Below are 17,784 nucleotides of genomic sequence, written 5' to 3' on the forward strand. Positions count from 1 at the left end.
CAACTCTCGGTGTCCTCATTTCTTTGGCTGTTGTAAGCTCAGTAGCAGCCGATCTTCCAGTTATTATTAATCTGTGATTCACAGATTACCTTTATTTTAAGGACTGTAAAACATTGTGACTCTGATAGACTGTCAGCTCCCCGGGATTAAGAGCCTAAGCTGCCTTCTTTACCCCATTCCCCAGTGTACAGCACGGGTCTTGGGGAACTACCTGTCGAGTGAGTACATGGTGAGTTGTGCATCCGTTTCCAGTCCTCTGTCTGACGTTGAAGAGGCCTGCATTACTGCTGCCTGCACCATCCACTCCAGTCAGCACTTGCTGAGTAAAAGTTAGGTCCTCTCAATAAATACTTGTCGGTTGATTGATTAATCCATCAGCCAGGTTTCTTGCTCTGAAGCGTTTTTAATGTGGGTCTCCAGGGGGCCGGGCTGGGGGGCGTAAGAGGGGCGGAGGGCTGGGCGTGGAGACACTGGGTCAGCACCCCCACCTGAGAACCTCTGGGGCCTGAGAACCCACTGCTAGACCTTCCAGGAGCAGTAATAAGAGCATAGTTGGGACACAGATTGTGGAGACCAGGACATAGGACTTGAGATTCATGTGAAGAGCAGGTGACCCTGTCTCTTTTCGGTGCAGAAGGTTCCAGCAAGTCAGGAAGCCGATCCTAAATTGGAGAGATGCCAGGTGCCTGCACTCCCTCTCCTGGGTCACCAGTGGGTTGGCATCAACCATTAAAGTTAGAGCAACACCTCTCGGTCACACATCTTCTCACACACCCCAGATTGGTGCAGCGTGCACCCACATCTCTCGAGAAGGAGGGGGTGTAAAAACCTGGCTGAGATTTGCCCGAGAATGAAGGTGAAACCCCGGAAGTGGTCATTTCCGTAACGAAACCTTCCGTGGACTGGCTCCTGTGGCAGGATGTTACTGGCCATCCAGAACCCTAACAGAAATATCGAGGGGCAGTTGGGGAGCCAGTGTTTTAGGTGGAATCAGAGAGCATCGCAGTTGTTACCCGCACCTGAGTCACCCCCCACCCCCCCACCTCCCCCCAAAACTGATGTGACCTAAAGCCGTGAAGGTCAGCAAGTTAAAAAACCACATACGTCCACTGTTTCATTTTTCTGTGTTTTTTTTTTCCCCCTAAGTGTCCTAAGTTGCCATCCTCTTAGCACTTACTCCCTCGGGGATTACAGAACTAAAGCTGGCTTTATTTTATTTTGGTTCCCTTGTATCCATTTCAGCAGAGTCACTAATACCACTCATTTTCAGATTTTGTGGGCTTAATAGATTGGGAATATGAGGTCATGTGTCCAAAAAGATAATTATCATTCTGGGCACTGACTGAATAGCTTCATTGTCCTCAAGATGTATGGAAAGCGAAAAGGACTTTTGTTACAGCCTTACCTGATGTGTGTACGTGTGTGTGTGTCCTGAATTTTCACATGACTCACTTTGCTGTCTCAAAATAACAGAAAGTGAACTTTGCTGCAGAAAGGGGATTTCTAGTAGCAGATACATTTGTATTTTCAGGAAATGCAAGCCAGGCAAAAGTTGTGTTGAGTGTTGTCAGCCTCTGGGACCAAAGTGCGTGCTTATCACAGCGCCCGATAGTTACCTCAATTTTCTTCCTTTCTTGAATTCTCACCACTTGGAGTTGGAGGCACAAGCCGCATGGCGTTCCGCAGTGAGAACGCTGGCTGGCAGCACTTCCGTGGCCACTTTCCGCCCCTGGAGGCAGAGAGGGTCCCAGCCTTGTGCCTCCCAACGGAAGGAGGATGCGGGCAGCGGTCATTCTTCCCGTAACTCTGCGAGGACACAAAAGAGTTAACATGAAAGGTTCTGGGGAAGAACCTTCAGCTCCAGACTCAAAGCAGGAAACAGCAGATGCCTGGGACGGACGTGGAGCCTGGATCCCATGATTCGGAGCAACCCAGAACTCTCTTTTCATGCCCTTCAGTCCTTCCTGGATTGATTAGGGCCAGGCCAGATGTGGGGATGCTCGGAGTGGCCCCGCCTGGAGGTGTGCCTGGAAAGCACCCAGGAGGACTGCCTCTTCTGTGTGGCTCCAGACTCCCCACTGCTCTTTTAGTTCGTTTTTAAAAATGTTATTGGTTTACAATGTGATAAGTTCTGCTCTACAGAAGAGCGATTCCATTTCATATATATATACACACATATGCACCTGGACATTCTCTTTCAGATTCCTTCCCATAGAGGTTATCACAGACTATCGAGTCGAGTTCCCTGTGCTCCACCGCAGGTCCCCATTGACCATGCATTCCCTGGACCACAGTATACACGTGCGAGTCCCCGACCCCAGTCCATCCCGCCTCCACCCCTCCCCTCTGGCAACCGTAAGTTTGTTTCCAAGTCCGTGAGTCTGCTTTGGTTTTGTAATTAAGTTCATTTGTATCATACTGAAAACGAGATGCCACAGGGAAGTGACATCATATGATATTTGTCTTTGCTTCCTCACTCCTTTTGACCTCACCGCCCCTGCACCAAGCGCCGTCTCTGGTCCCAGGGTGCTTTGTTCCCTTTTCACTGCGTCTTCAGCGGCCCCTCATCCTTCATCACTAATAAGTGTCGGGAGGAGGCTGGACCCGCCTGAGCCTCCATGTCCTCATGTGGAAAACGGAAGTGGCAGCACCCACCTTCGCCAAGCTCTTGAAGTTAAAAGGCAGCTTTGCCAGGTGCCGAATTCCAGACGTGGGTCAGGGACCCCCCCCCCTTCTCTGCGAGAATTCTTGCGGACTCTTTTCATTGCAAACGTAATCTAGAGTAAGATCGATAGGACATATTCTGGATTGTCTGGAGGGCCCTTTAGCGTTAACGATTGCCACCACATTTTAACGTCAGTGACTGCAAGCAGTTGGCACTTTATAATACTAATTTGATTGAGTCTGTAAATGAGAAAAGAACAAAGGGGAAAGAAATTCACAATCATGCATTACTGTCAAATTAACACCAAGTGACTGCACGGTGCCCGGTATCAGCCGAGGGGAGCAGTTGCGGAGCAGTTCACTGTGAGCCGAAGGGCACCTGTGCCATAGCAAGTAGTAGCCCTTTCACGCAGCACGTTCAGCACCAGTTTCATCAGACCCGTCCTATCTCTCACATTTAATTAAAACAGCTTCCCGTGAATTTGGAATACATTTTGCCTTTGATTGCAGTGAAGTTTTTAATTTGTTTCGTCTCATCATTTCATAGGAGCAGTAAGCCTGAGCAGGTTAAGCAGAATGTTTATTTTCTAAATATTTTAAAAATATCATCCTCCAAGAGAATGTGAGGGATTTTTTTTTTTTTTTCCTGTACTTTAAATGGATTCTGTGCCGAACTAAGTTGGAGAAACACTCTGATCATGGATATGAACTTCTCCGTAGTAAATGACCCACAGAAGGTCCGGAAATGCTGTTTCCTTTTGGGGCCGGGAAGGGCTGCGTCATAGTGGAGTCTCTTCAGCCTGGTGGAGGACATGGGGAACGGCGGAGTAATTAATAATCATACATCTATTTATTCATCGCTTTCTGCGTGTGCCTAGTTACACGCCGTAGATGTCGCATATGTTATCTTCCTAAATCTTCATAAGCCTTTGGAAACAGAGGACATTCCCCATGATATTAAGCCACCTTCCTGCCCTCAAGGATTTGACAGTCTCGCCAGGAAATGATTCGTGCATATAAAGAATTAATAAGAGGTTCTGAGGGTCAAAGGCTACAAGAAAGGTGTGTGTGAGCGCCCAGTAATGAAGGGTCCATCGGGGCGAATTGTCCTGAAGGTTTCCAGAAGTGAGGGTGAGCTTTGGGTTGGCAGGGCTGCTTCTGTGTCCCGGCTGTCCCTCCAGTTCACTGTCCCCCGCTTTGCACCCTGCTGTGGACCCTCGGGGGGCCACCTTTGTAGATGACAGCAAAGCTTCCCTCGCCCACCGGCTTCCCCTGGGCTTCTGCCAGAGGGGTGCCCTCTTCTTGTTCCATAGACTCTTGGGAGGAAGGTTTCCACCTGTAGAAGTTATCTGCTGCTGGAAGTCCTTGAGTGAGTCTCATGGTTGGGTCACTGAGCGGACTGGGTGTCCCAGATGGGAGGTCTTGTCCCGGGCCTTTGCAGAGCAGCTGAGCATGGGTTTCCTGGCCAGCACTTTTCGTGTGTGTCGTCATCACTGGGTTGCACATCATGCATCATTATTTCCGTTGCCATCCCCTCTGGAAATGCAACTCTCATCTCTTGAGTGTGTCCCAGTGCCCATAAGATAACCTCCCAACGAGATGGGGGAGCAGGTGAGATCAGTCAGAGGAGAAGGCAAGCCAAGATCTTGGCAAAGGCATGAGCAGGCCCTCAGAGGGTCGGAAGAGAGGGAGCTGCTCCTTCTTCTCTGGCCTGCACCTTCTTGGTGAGTTGGCTGCGTCCCACCGGGCCCCCAGGAAAGGCCGGTGCGCCCCTCAGGCAGCCCTCGCCAACACCTTCCCTCTCTGGGTTCTTGTACTGTTTCTTCCCCTCGGCCCTTCAAGCTGTGATAATGCACCTTCTCCACCCCTGTTCCTGCCTCCATGGCCAACCCTGGGGCCTCACGGAGTCCCGTCTTGATTTCCTAAACCCTGCCCCCTCCTGGGTGAAAAGTCCATTTATTGAATTCTCCTCCTGTTACCCAATTCAGGTGTGCATCTCTGTCTCTCCAATCTCTGACGGCATGGCGGGGGGTGGGGGGGTGATGGGGGCCGGGACGAGGGACTTCACAGTGGGTGAGGGGGTATTCTAGGCAGGTGCAAGGGGTACACTAAGAGGCCAAAGATAGTCACCAAAACCATGGTCATTATTCGTATTGGCAATGGCACTTGCTTTGTGCCTGACCAGAGATTAGGCTCCTTGGCCCCATGATTCCCAATCCGGGAGATACCATGGCAACACCCGCCCCATTTTCCTTGGGAGGATGCCCAGCTTTAAGTCTAAGGCAGTTTAGCTGTTAAATTCGACCCAAGTTCTCTCCAATTCTGTCAGCGCTGGTTCACGCGTCTGCTAACCTCTCAGTGACAGTAACAGTCAGATGAGGCGGAGGTCCTAGGATCACGTACCCACCTCTTTGTTAAGGGGGCTCATAAGGAAGGACAGCTCCTCAGCCCCCCCGCCCCCATAGATCCCTGGGGTCCTCCCCTCATCTCAGCCCTTGGAGGAAAGGCCAGCAGCATGGACTTTCTCGGGCCCCTTCCATCTGCAGACTGGCCCACCACAGTCCTCTCCTCATGCCCCCGAACCTGCCTTCCCAGCTCTCTGGGCCCCTCCAAGTTCATAGCTGTCCATCTTGCACCCGGCCGGTCTGTGCACCTGAGGGCCCAGAGCCCGGGCCAGCGGCTCTGTCTGAGCTGGGGCCCACCTGTTCCTGGGAGAGCTGAGGCCGGCAGGATGAGCCTGCACCCATATGACTTCTCTGTGGTTCCGGTGCTGACAAGCCCAGAGTGGCTGGTGGAGCAAATCGGGGCATCAGGCTTGCAGACCTGGCAGGGAGTGCCCTGGGGACCTGGCCATGGGCCGAGATTTTGGAGCAAGGAAGATCTTTCTATCGTGATAAGATTTATGGCATTTTCTAATGTTTTCTTTACGTGTTCATTATTAAATTTGGGGGAATAAATAGAATGTTTTCAGGAAGGTGAAGAAAAAAAAACACTTTAAGACTCTCATTTAGAGATAACTATTCGTGAATAGAATCTAGGTTTTTTTGTTTGTTTGTTTTTTCTTTACTGATGCAGTAATATAGGAGTTCCCATCATGGCTCAGTGGAAACGAATCTGACTAGCATCCATAAGGACTCAGGTTCGATCCCTGGCCTCACTCAGTGGATTGAAGATCTGGCATTGCCATGAGCTGTGGGGTAGGTTGCAGACATAGCTCGATCTGGTGGTGCTATGGCTGTGGTGTAGGCCAGCGGCTACAGCTCCGGTTCAACCCCTAGCCTGGAAATTTCCGTATGCCGCGGGTGCAGCCCTAAAGAGATGAAAAGAGAAGAAATATATGTGTACATACTTTTTCAATTACAAAAGTGTATATCCTGTTTGCTCAAAGTAGGGCCTGTGAACCATAGTCTTGGAGTCGCCTGAGGATTGTTTAGGAATGCAGACTCTTGGGCCTCACCTCGATTTAGCAAATCAGAGTATGCGCTTTAACACCATCTCCAGGATTTGAGGGGTCAGGGATTATAAAGCTAAATGGGACTTCGGTGGTAGGAATCTACCTTCAATCATTTCATGAATCCCCTTTTAATTCAAAATCATGCTCTTCTAGATTTTCATGATTCTCTACGACAGAGTAGTGAAATACACTGAAAAAATCCTCTGCGTCCTTCTCTGAGCAAATAACAATAACAGTTGTCATTATTACTGTCACGAATTGAGTGCTAACGATGTGCTAGGCCCTGTGTAGAATGCTTCGTAAGAGCCTCTCATCTCCCCCTTATGGTGGCCTTAGGGAGGGACTCATGTCATCTTAGAAGGGATGGTACTGGGGCCATTTTAAAGGAAAGAATTTCAGGAGTTCCCACTGTGGCTCAGTGGTAAGAAACCCGACTAGTATCCATGAAGATGCAAGTTCAATCCCTGACCTCTTTCAGTGGGGTTAGGAATCTGGCATTGCTGTGGGCTGTGGTGTAGGTCACAGACGCGGCTCCAACCCCATGTGGCTGTGCTGTAGGCCAGCGGCTACAGCTCTGACTCAACCCCTAGCCTGGGAACTTCCATATGCTGTGGGTGTGGCCCTAAAAAGACAAAAAAAAATATAAAAAATTTAAAACATAAAGCATTTCAGGGAGTTCCCGGGTGGCTCAGCAAGTTAAGGATCTGGGGTTGTCACTGCTGTGGCATGGGTTCTGGCCCTGGCCTGGACATTTCTACATGCTGTGGGCATGGCCACAAAGATTTAAAAATAAATACATTTAAAAAAATAAGTAAAGCATTTCAAATAATGAAGATATTCCTGCTACAGCTGGTGGTAGTGCTGAGGGTACGTCTCCCTTCTAAAGTCTGTTTTCTTTAAAGTCATTGTTTTGGCTTTTGGCTTAATGTAAACCTCAGCCCATCCTCACAAACCGGTCTTATGATGAATCTTCTTAGAAACCGAGTTCAGAGGTTAAATATCTTGTCCACGATACCAAGAGCACAGTGGAATCCCGCTGTGGACCCAGGCCTGTCGGAGTTCCCTGCTCGCATTCTCAACCTTGGGCCTGGAGAGGGTCGGGTGCGTTTGCTTCCGGGTCTGCCGTGTATCCTGGGGCTTCCCTTCCCATCAGCACTGGGCTCCCACGGGGGCCGTTCTCAAAGCCTTTGTGTGTGAGGAGCCGGGATTCACCACACTGGCTCCTCGGCAGGGCAGGCTTCGGGGGACAGAGATTCTTCCCTCCTCACACCTGGACACAGCAGAGCTGCAGGCTTCAGGCTCCTCAGACCTTCAGGCTCTCTGGCTGCGTGACAGACATCCCAGCACTTTGCAGGGAACAATGGGCACTGAACTGCCGGTGACCCGACCTGCTAATCGCTGCCTGATTGCCAGCTAATCAGTGCCTTGTTTGGAACCCTGAATCCCAAATCCCTTTGAACTGGGCTGGGCCCTGGCAGGCGGTCACCTGGTTCATGTGCCAGGGGCGAGGCAGGGGGTCACGTGTCCCAGGGCAGCGTGGTCAAAGGCCACCTTCAGGGACGTGGTCACAGGGTCCATCTCTCCCCAGCGGATCCTGGACAGTTCCGACCTTGTCAACAGCAGGGCAATGAATGGAGGCAGAGGAGTTAAAGGGCAGCCTCTGGAGAAACGCTCATCAGCACTTCCAGGCACAGAGAAAATAGAAAACTCTTTCTGAGAAACTCAGAGGAGGTCTCGGAAACACGGAGCGGAGAGTGTGTTAACAACCACCACCAACACCTTCCAGCACCGGTAGGCACACCGGTGTCCCGAATACCCTGACCCCACCCCCGCAGCTGCTGCTGCCGCCCCCATCAGGACCACTGCTCCCTTCACCGTCGTGCTTACCGGCAAGATGACTATCACCTCCATTATCAGTAACGTCGTCCCCATCATCACGCCCACCGTCCCCTCCATCACCACCAACAGGGTCAACTCTGCCTCCACCATCAGTATGAGCTCCATCATTGTTCCCACCATTGCCCCATCACCTCCATCATCACCACCACCACCATCATCTCCATCATCACCAGCATTGCCCCATCACCTCCATCATCACCACCACCACCACCATCTCCATCATCACCACCATTGCCCCCATCACCTCCATCATCACCACCACCACCACCATCATCTCCATCATCACCACCATTGCCCCCATCACCTCCACTGTCACCACCACCACCACCATCATCTCCATCATTGTTCCCACCATTGCCCCCATCACCTCCATCATCACCACCACCACCACCATCATCTCCATCATCACCACCATTGCCCCCATCACCTCCACTGTCACCACCACCACCACCATCATCTCCATCATTGTTCCCACCATTGCCCCATCACCTCCATCGTCACCACCACCACCACCATCTCCATCATCACCACCATTGCCCCCATCACCTCCCTGTCACCACCACCACCACCATCATCTCCATCATCACCACCCTTGCCCCCATCACCTCCCTGTCACCACCACCACCACCATCTCCATCATCACCACCATTGCCCCATCACCTCCATCGTCACCACCACCACCACCATCTCCATCATCACCACCATTGCCCCTATCACCTCCCTGTCACCACCACCACCATCATCTCCATCATTGTTCCCACCATTGCCCCCATCACCTCCATCATCACCACCACCACCATCTCCATCATCACCACCATTGCCCCCATCACCTCCATTGTCGCCACCACCACCATCATCTCCATCATTGTTCCCACCATTGCCCCCATCACCTCCATCGTCACCACCACCACCACTATCATCTCCATCATCACCACCATTGCCAATATCACCTCCGTCATCACTACCACCACCATCACCACCATAACTGTCGCTGCTGTTATAGTCGCCAGTACCAACACTACTACCACCTCTGCCACCATCTCCACCATGATCACCACCTTCCCCTACTACCACCATCTCCACCACCATCATCACCACCACCATCACCACCGCTCCAGCCACCAAACACCATCCCTGCTATTGCTGCCACTGCCCCACTCTGCCATTTCCCAGGAAAGCAATTTTCCTTAGCGTGTTTTTAAAAACACTGGTTTGGAAGTCAGGCATATTTAGGATCTACTCCATGAAATACTATATGTTTGAGTTTGGACAGTTAATCAAATTTTGAAACTCAATTTCCCCACATAGAAAAACTGAGATAGTAATACAACCAGCTCATAGGATTGTGACTCACACAGAGCACTTTCCACAGGGCTCGGTGCATAATAGATGCTCAACAAAACTCATCATTATTATGATGATGATTACTGTGCCCTGACTTCATCGTCATACACAGCTTCTGCTCCAGCATCCTTGCTTGAAGATGGATGGGGAGAGGACAGTTTACCCCTTTGTCCCTGACACCAGGGGATCTTCTAGGTCACCTGACATCCCCTGGAAGCACAGGTCTGGGTGGAAGGAAGTTCCACTATGGAACCAGACGTCTGGGTTTGAATCTACCTATGTCTTCTCCTTAAGAGCCATCTGACCTTGAGTATTCCTTTAACCTCCCTGAGATTCCCTTTCCTCTTCTGGAAAATGGAGCAAGATAATCTCTTCCATGAAGGCTCGCGAGAGGATTACTGGAGATAAGATAGGGCAAAGCCCCAGAGGTTCACCAGGCACGAGTTTGGCATTCTGTACAGCGAGTTGACTTCATGTGCCTGATACTTTAGCTTCCAGTAACTAATTATCAGGAAGTGGCAAATGCATGCCTTGCGCTGCACAGCTTCCTCATGGGGAGAATAAAACCAAGCCTTGCTCTCCTTCGTCCAGGTGGAGCTGAGCCCTCCACTCGGACCAGCTCACCGGGTGCACCGCTAAGTGATAATAAAAGGTTACCTTTGCCCAGTTGCTTCACTTCTAGGAAGCTGTTCAATGTTTGACTATGTTCCTCCACGCTCATTTAAAAACAGTTCACCAGGTTAGTCCGGTTGAATTATTGCTCCTTGGGAGTTTTCCAAACCCTGAATTTCCTTCAGAGAGAGCTGGGTTCTGTTCCATTCTTGGAATTTAGCTCCTTGCCCCTCTCTGTGACCCCTGATCAAAAATACCATGTAAATAACCTGCTGCCTCCTGCGCTAAGAGAAAACTCCCTGGTTTCCCGCTCGCCGAATGGAATCTGTTCTCCTAAGACTATGAGACAAGCTCGTCCATTTTCCTCCGGCCCTTCTAGAACCGTCAGGCACTGGCATTTTGGTAGTGCACTCTCACAGAATGGCTATGTTTAAAAATATACACATGGGAGTTCCGTTGCGGCTCAGTGGTAATGAACCCGACTAACATCCATGACAACTCGGGTTCAATCCCTGGCCTCGCTCGGTGGGTTAAGGATCTACCATTGCTGTGAGCTGTGGTGTAGGTCACAGACACAGCTCAGATCTTGTGTTGCTGTGGCTGTGGCATAGCCAACGGCTACAGCTCCAGTTTGCCCCCTAGCCTAGGAATCTCCATATGCTGCAGGTGCAGCCATAAAAAGACCCAAAATTAAAATAAAATAAACGTATGCAAATACATGCATGGCAAGAGGAAGAGGGAGGAAAACCTCACTGTACCCAGTCCCAGTTGGCTCCTCCATGGCCTGTGTGAACAGCCAGCTCCGGGTGCTCAGGGAAGCACAGCACCGTGAGAGAAGGTTCAGCAGATTCCATTCATGACCATGGAGCACAGGCTGCCTGGGGAAGGTCAGGGGAGGCAGTGATGAATGACGAACCCACATCGATCCATAGCTAAGCATTAACTTTGGGAAGCCTAGCACCTGGCTCGGGCCACACAGGAACCTCAGGGCAGGTGGCCCATCTGCCAGTTACGTTGTGCCTTGTGGTCAGAGTTTTTCTCCCTGTGGAAGCCCGATTCAGCTACCAAGTGAAAAGGGACACAGAAAGGAACCTCGCCAGCCAGCGGCCCACAGCTCTCATCTGGAATAGCTCCAGATGCCACCGCCTACCTTGCTGTTCTGAATCTTTTGTCAGGGTGGAGGGACCCTTCTGATTTCCCATCCACCTGCTGATAGAATCAAATGCTTTGTCGGGACCCGCAGCCACGCTCAGTGTTTTATTGCCGTTGGATCCTCCCTGCACTTCTGTTTGCTTCCCTTATTTTTCACTCCTTGCCGTATTTTTAAGAACTTTGCCTAATGCTTGTTGGCAGGTCCACCTCCTTTCTTCTGACCGCCCCCGTTCATAGGATTCCGTAATGCGCCCCCCATGTTGTATTTCCCGTTTCCTCAACTGCGGACCCAGGGTTGCCTCCCTTGCCCAGCACCCCCAGGTGTCCGTGTATATTCTCTCTCCCGGACTCACGTGAGAATTCTCTGGAATGCTCCAGAAGTTGAACTGTTGATGCTGACGGACATGGATACCCAGCCTGATGGAATCGTTCTTTAGGATGGCCTCGCTACGTGCTCACATCTCTGAGTGCTCACACCTCACTCGGCATCACACTTGGTAGCACTTGGCATCATCAGCCTTCTCAGTGTTGCCAGTCGGATGGGTCGAAAGCCATTATCTCACTAGATTTCGCTTTGCGTTTCTTTGATGACATGTGAGCTGACCACCTCTTGGTGCTGCGTCAGCTGTTAGGATTCTCCCTCTGCGAGCTGCATGTCTTATCCTTTGCTTCTGATTTCTGTGCAGTTTTATGATCCTTCGCCCATTCCTTTACACGTGCCCTTCCCATGTCCTGAGTGGTTCTTAGTCCCTTTTGGATGTTGCAGATACTTTATTCCAGTTTGTATTTTTTAAACATCCCCTTTGTGATCCTTCGTTTAAAAGAAATCCTCGGTTTTGAAATAAGGCAACTCATCCATTTTTTTTTTCCCCTTTGACTTTGTGAGTTTAGACCTTGTTTAGAAAGTTTGCTCCACCTCTAACACCTAAAAATATTCTTCTCAATTTTCTTTGTTCACCTTTTGATTTTGCCTCTCATCCCCTCCCTTATTCAGCTGGAGCCCACCTTTGTGTAACAGAAGGATACAGATTTTACTGTTCTCCAGATGGCGTGTTTCTCAATCTACTAAATAATCACGCCTGATGATTTATAAGCTGTGTTAATCATATTTCAAGTCCTCATTTATAAATAGGCCCGTTCATTGGTCTCTGTTCTTGAGCCAGTAGCATACTGATTTTATTATTAGGGTTTTGTCGTATGTCAATATTTTGCAGGCTCAGCCCCTCCCTCGTTTCTTCTTTTTCGTGGTTGACTTAGCTCTCCCTGAAACCTTGCTCTTCTGCCTCCATTGTAGCATCATAGTTCTGTGTTTCCCAATAATGCATTTTGGAGAATAAATAAAAAAATAAATAAATGCAGCTGGAGTTTTGATTGCCGATGGCCCTGGAGCTGGTTTTCGTCCTTTAAGCAAGACGTGTCTCTTGCTCAGGTGTGGCGCCTGAGTCCTGGAGAAGCATCCGATCCACACCTTTTGAGTCAGGTTGAAGAGTGTGACTCTGTTCAGACGGGCAGCTCGCTCTTGACCTGCGTGCCCTGGGAGCCCAGCGTGGCCGCAGAGCTGGTCTGGGTCGCGCTGTTCATGCCCCATCCCTGCGTGAAGAATGATTCTGCTCAGGAAACCGTGCCTCAGGGCTCAGATTTCCCCCATTTAAGCTTGTGGCTTCTTGGCCTGGAGCCTGTTCCCTTCCCAAAACGTTTGTTAGTGTAGTGGCTTTTTATGGCACTTGATGGAAAAATGAAGGGGGGAGAGGGCGGGGGTGGAGGGGGATGACTCTCTTCGGCAAACCAGCCTGCCTTTAACCTTCGTTTACTGGAATTTGAGTCCTCTGCATACCTTGTTAGCAGAAAAAACTTCAAATCTATTTTTTCCGTCCAAGCTTGCAATTGGAATGTGCTTTTACCTCTTAACTTGGGCCAGGACAAATGTGGTCCAGGCTCTGAAAAACAGCCTGTTATTTAAAAAGCGATGTACAGCAGCCTCTCCCCAACATTTAGGACTGTAGTTATCTTTGAGGGGAGGGGGCAGCCCGATGCAGTGAGGGCCAGAGGGCAGAGGACACCCCGTCCCTGCAGAGTCCATCCCGGTGGACTCGCTGCCCTGGGACCCCTTCCCCAGCTTTAAAAACCTCATACACGGGACCCTCTTGAGTTCACCAGGAGCCCTTCAGGGAAAGGCAGGTTCTCTGCTTCTGGAAAAGAGCATCCCCGGACTGACGGTACGGCCCGTCTCTCGTAAAGGGCGGGAAGTCCGCTGGAGGGACCCACAAGCAGGTCTTCCAGAAATGTCCTGTTTTTCTTAGAACTAGGGCCCATGTTACACACAAATCTGAGATTATCACCGACCATTATCTAGAATTAACTGTGGTTTTCAAATGAAAAACATTTAGGGGAGGATCAGATTAGAAGGAGGCCTATTTATAATACTTGCCGCAGGGGGGAAGGAACAGGAGGGAGAGCACGAGGTAAAGGGGCCCGAGTGTGCTTCGGGCACCGGAAGCCGTGCTGCCGGACACCGTCTCCACACCTCGGGAATAACAGGAGAATGTGCATCCTGATCAACGGTTCACCTGTTGTTCCTTAGAGAAACTTCGCTTCCAGAGAAAAATGCCGGCCTTCCCTCTCATTCTAGGCACGGACCACACTCGGGTTCTGAACCCCTAAGTTCAGCATCAGTCACCTGTTTGTTCAGAGGGTTTGAACTATTAGCCAGTGACTGGGGCCTTGGTTCTTTCCAGGCGGGCCCCTCCTGGAACGGTGTCTAGGATTGGAAACGGGCAACAGGGCGGAAGCCAGTGGCACAGTCTCAGTTGGGAAGATGGCACCACCTGAGTGGTTCCTTAGGCGCCCCTGGAGAGCCCCTGGGGGTCTCATCAGCATCTGTGCTCCGCCCTTTAAAGAATATACTGCTCTTCTTCCCATTTGACAGATGAGGAAGTTGAGGCTCAAAGGAGTCACTTGGCCAGAAAGAAAACAGGCCTGAATTCGAAGCAGGCCTGAGTCCAGAACTCACAGTCCTGACGGCCACACCGAGTGACCTCTGCACAGATGCCCTCCGTCCCGTCTCCCTTCACCTGACTCCTCTCTGCACACGGCACCCAGGAGGAGCTTTCCCAAGGGGAAGAGAGAGGGGTGGCGGGATGTGTGTATGGAGGGCAGGGATGTAGTCCCAGGGGGAGCTTCTGGAGGAGGGCAGTGGGCAGTAGAGTGGAACGGTGGCTGGAAGCTGGGGAGGATCTGACCTGCTGAAAGCAAAGGACCCCTCCCACCCCCCGGCACCACGACAGCGCCTCATCACAAGGCCTGTCATCCAGGCTTTCCAGGGGCCGCAAGCTGCATCTGCACTGTTTCTGCGGCGCCCCCGTGCCCCCCGGACACAGACTGGCAAAGAACAGGTGGTCCCACATACCAAGAACAGCCCAGCGGGAAAGACGTCACCCACATACTTCCAGACTTTGTGGCAGAGGCCAGCTCCTTGCCCCACCTTTGTTCCTGGCCAGGAGGAAATGGCATGAAATGAGGACAGTTTTTATAACCTCTTTCGGCTCTAAACCGTGTTTCCTGTGCACTTAGCAGGTCTTGATGGAAACCAAACAGGTCTCGTAGGCATCTGTATGCTGAACGCCTTAAGTCAAGCACCCACGTGGTTCCGAAAACTGCACCAACACAAACAGTCTTTAAAAACAACACAACATGAAGTGACCAGCGCTAATTCAAAGAGGCAGACATATTTCTTAAAGGTTGAGGAGAGGTGAGGCTTTCACAAGAGCCTAGCTCAAGGCCACATTTGCAAAAGCATAATTGTGAGCTAGCAAGGTTTTGTTTATCCGGCCATTAAAAAAAATTTAAAACAACCTTTACTTTCAGCTCTTTGGATAAGCACTGTTTTTCCAGCTGTGGAGTCTGAGGAGGCTGCGAGAGGCCTGCTTTGGAGATATGTGTACACACACACACACACACACACACACACACACACACACTTTTTTTTTCCTCAAAGTTGAAAGAAAGTTTCTGACACAATTTTGCTTGGTCTAAACTGCACACAGAACAGTTTATTTATACTGGTTTATCACACACCTGTTTGGATATGGGCTGTTTTCTGGTATTTGAACAGACCATTTCTTGCCAGTGGCTTTATCTGCAGGCTCATGCCTTTGCTGCAAATGTTTCTTATTAACTCAGAAAGAAACACCAGTTGCTCGGTGAGCATTATTAGTGAGACTAAAATAACCTCATTGTAACTTACTTCTAACAAGTTATCACTGAGGAGCTGTATCCCAGGAATCTGCTTAAAATACGGTAAAGGCTGTTTCACTCTACTTAAGGGGAAAAAAAGGATAAGAAGGCTTTTTTGGGTTAAAATCCTTTAATGAAAACATTTTCTTAAGCCACCTGCTTCTTGTGAGGTGGTATTTCGGGGAGAAGGGAAAGCAATCCCCTTTGAGATTGTAGTAGGCTATTTTATGTTGCCGGCGATAGAAGTTCTGGTTGCACGGATGGCAGCCTTAGAATGTAGGTGCGAGACGTAACTACTTACGTGACCCTCTCAGAATCATTTAAACTGTCTTCTCCTCCCTCAGTAACATGTGGGCCACAATGTCTAACTGGGGATGAGATCATTTAATTCAGCACGTAGTTATTGAATAGCTATTGTGGGTGCGTTTGTGCGGAGATGAGTGAGACGAAGTCTTTGTTTCCAGCAATCCACAGTCCACAGTCTGGCACATGGTAGGTCTCCTTCAATGTGAGGCAAATTTGAATATTTATGTGTATATTCGCGAATAGCTAAGTAGATGCCAAAACTCATTCTGTAAAGAAAATAAGAGCAGGTTGGAATACTAGCTTAAGACACTGTATTGGTTATCTATTAATGACGAGTAACAAATGGCCTCCAAAAGCTAGGGGTTTAACCGAGTAAACACCTGTGATCTCTCAGTTTGGCTTAGCTGGGTGTCTTCTAAGGTCTCTTCTAAGGCTGCAATCTAAGTGTTGGCCAGGGCTGCAGTCTCATCTGAAGGTTCAAAGGAAGGGAGTTTTTCCAAGTTCAAGGGCATGGCTATTGGCACCACTCTGTCCTTTGCAGGCTGCTGCACTGAGGGCTGCAGTTTCCTGCTGGCTGTTGGCCATAGTGGGGGGGGGGCGCTTCCTTCAGTTTCCTGGCACGTGGGCTTGCTCAGTACATCAGGTGGCAGCAGGCTTTCCGCAGAGAGGCAGAGAGCAAGAGAGACCGAGCAAGGTGGGAGCCGTGCCATCTTGGTAACCTCATCTTGGAAAGGATCTCCTATCACTGTCGCCATAACCCATTCAGTGGCCATGAGCCAATAGGTCCAACCCACACTCATGGAGCGTGAATAACACCAGGACATGAGTGTCAAGAAGCAGGGGTCATCGGGGACCACGTTAAGGGCTGCCGACCACCCAGCTGGAGACCAAAATGGCTAAGGACCTGATGAGGAGCCTCAGCTGTGTTTTAGTGTAACGTGGCTGGTCCCATCCTGGCTCAGCTCCTGGTGCGGTCAAGCAGCCCCAGGCATAACTGCATTAGAAACTTCGGCTTCATCTGCAGGGGAAACCTGGTAGGCCTGGGCCACAGCAGCCCTCTCCTCAACCATTTCATGGAAGCATCTCCAGAGAGAAGCCATCAGGACACCTGGCAGCTCCTGTAGTGTCCCAAGATCTTAGAATTTGTTGGTATAACGCAGCCCCAAGCCTGGAGCCTGAGATTTCCATCTCCCTTCTTGTCAGCACGCGCTCCTCTTTTTTCTTTTATAGTCTTGCTGGTTCAATGGCGATAATGAGCAGTGCTTACCTCCTGGAATTGTTGGGAGGATCGAATGGCAAACAGAGTGAACACTAGGTATTTCGGATCTCTGAGGCACCAAGCTCTCGACCCTCCCAAACTTACCCCTGCCTCTGGAAATCCAAACACATCAGAGAGGAGAAATGATCACTTTTTTTTTTAATCATTGTCTCAGCTTTTATTATTATTTTTTAATTGTTATTTCCCCAATGCAATTTTTTTTCTACTGTACAGCATGGTGACCCCGTTACACATACATTCTATTTTCACCCATTATCAGGCTCCATCATACGTGACTAGACCTAGTTCCCAGTGCTACACAGCAGGATCTCATTGCTAATCCATTCCACAGGCAATAGTTTGTATCTATTAACCCCAAGCTCCCCAACCACCCCACTCCCTCCCCCTCCCCTGATCACTGTTAAACAATATAATTATTAGACCAATAGTCATAAGGGGAAGTATGAGCATGGGTTTGATGGACCAACCAGAGCTGACTGATTCTGATCAGAGCTGGTTGTGAACCCATATCCCGTAGTGGAAAAATCCTCTGCAGAGCCAGGCGCAAAACCTTCAATGACACCCAGTGGGGAGTGGGTGGGAGGCAGTGGTCCAGGGAAGGCCAGGTTGGCCAGAGCTTGGCACTGGGCGCTCAGAGCCATCGTTAAGCATCGACAATTACAAGACATTTCAGTGTTTTAACTGGTGAGGATACCGTTGTGTGCACAAGTCCACTGACGACTGTCAGCTCCGCGAGGGGCCACATGCAGGGTCTTGAACTTGTCACAGAGGTCGGGAAGGACGTCTCTGAGGAAGAGCCTCTTGTGTAGACCTGGAGGATAAGTGGAGATTATACAGGAAA

At 50.1% G+C, this 17,784-nt stretch overlaps 2 protein-coding genes across 16 annotated transcripts in view; one reads left to right on the top strand and one right to left on the bottom strand.

Annotated features, from left to right (window-relative positions):
• The window catches only part of LOC106510465 (uncharacterized), an 806,226-nt gene that overhangs the window by 694,706 nt on the left and 93,736 nt on the right, over positions 1 to 17,784 (top strand). The gene's annotated exons all lie outside the window — the stretch shown is intronic.
• LOC146402185 (uncharacterized) lies at positions 6,850 to 10,678 on the bottom strand. Its single transcript, XM_084959496.1, has 2 exons — positions 8,815 to 10,678; positions 6,850 to 8,704 (listed from the first exon to the last, which is right to left on the bottom strand). Exons 1-2 carry the CDS (start codon positions 9,119 to 9,121, stop codon positions 8,619 to 8,621), a joined length of 393 nt encoding a protein of 130 aa, XP_084815622.1. The 5' UTR covers positions 9,122 to 10,678; the 3' UTR covers positions 6,850 to 8,618.

Source organism: Sus scrofa, chromosome 6 (genome assembly GCF_054392235.1).
Source record: "Sus scrofa isolate SSC_HxYL_T2T_F1_AM1 chromosome 6, Sscrofa_HxYL_maternal_Yorkshire_Landrace_v2.0, whole genome shotgun sequence".
NCBI lineage: Eukaryota > Metazoa > Chordata > Mammalia > Artiodactyla > Suidae > Sus > Sus scrofa.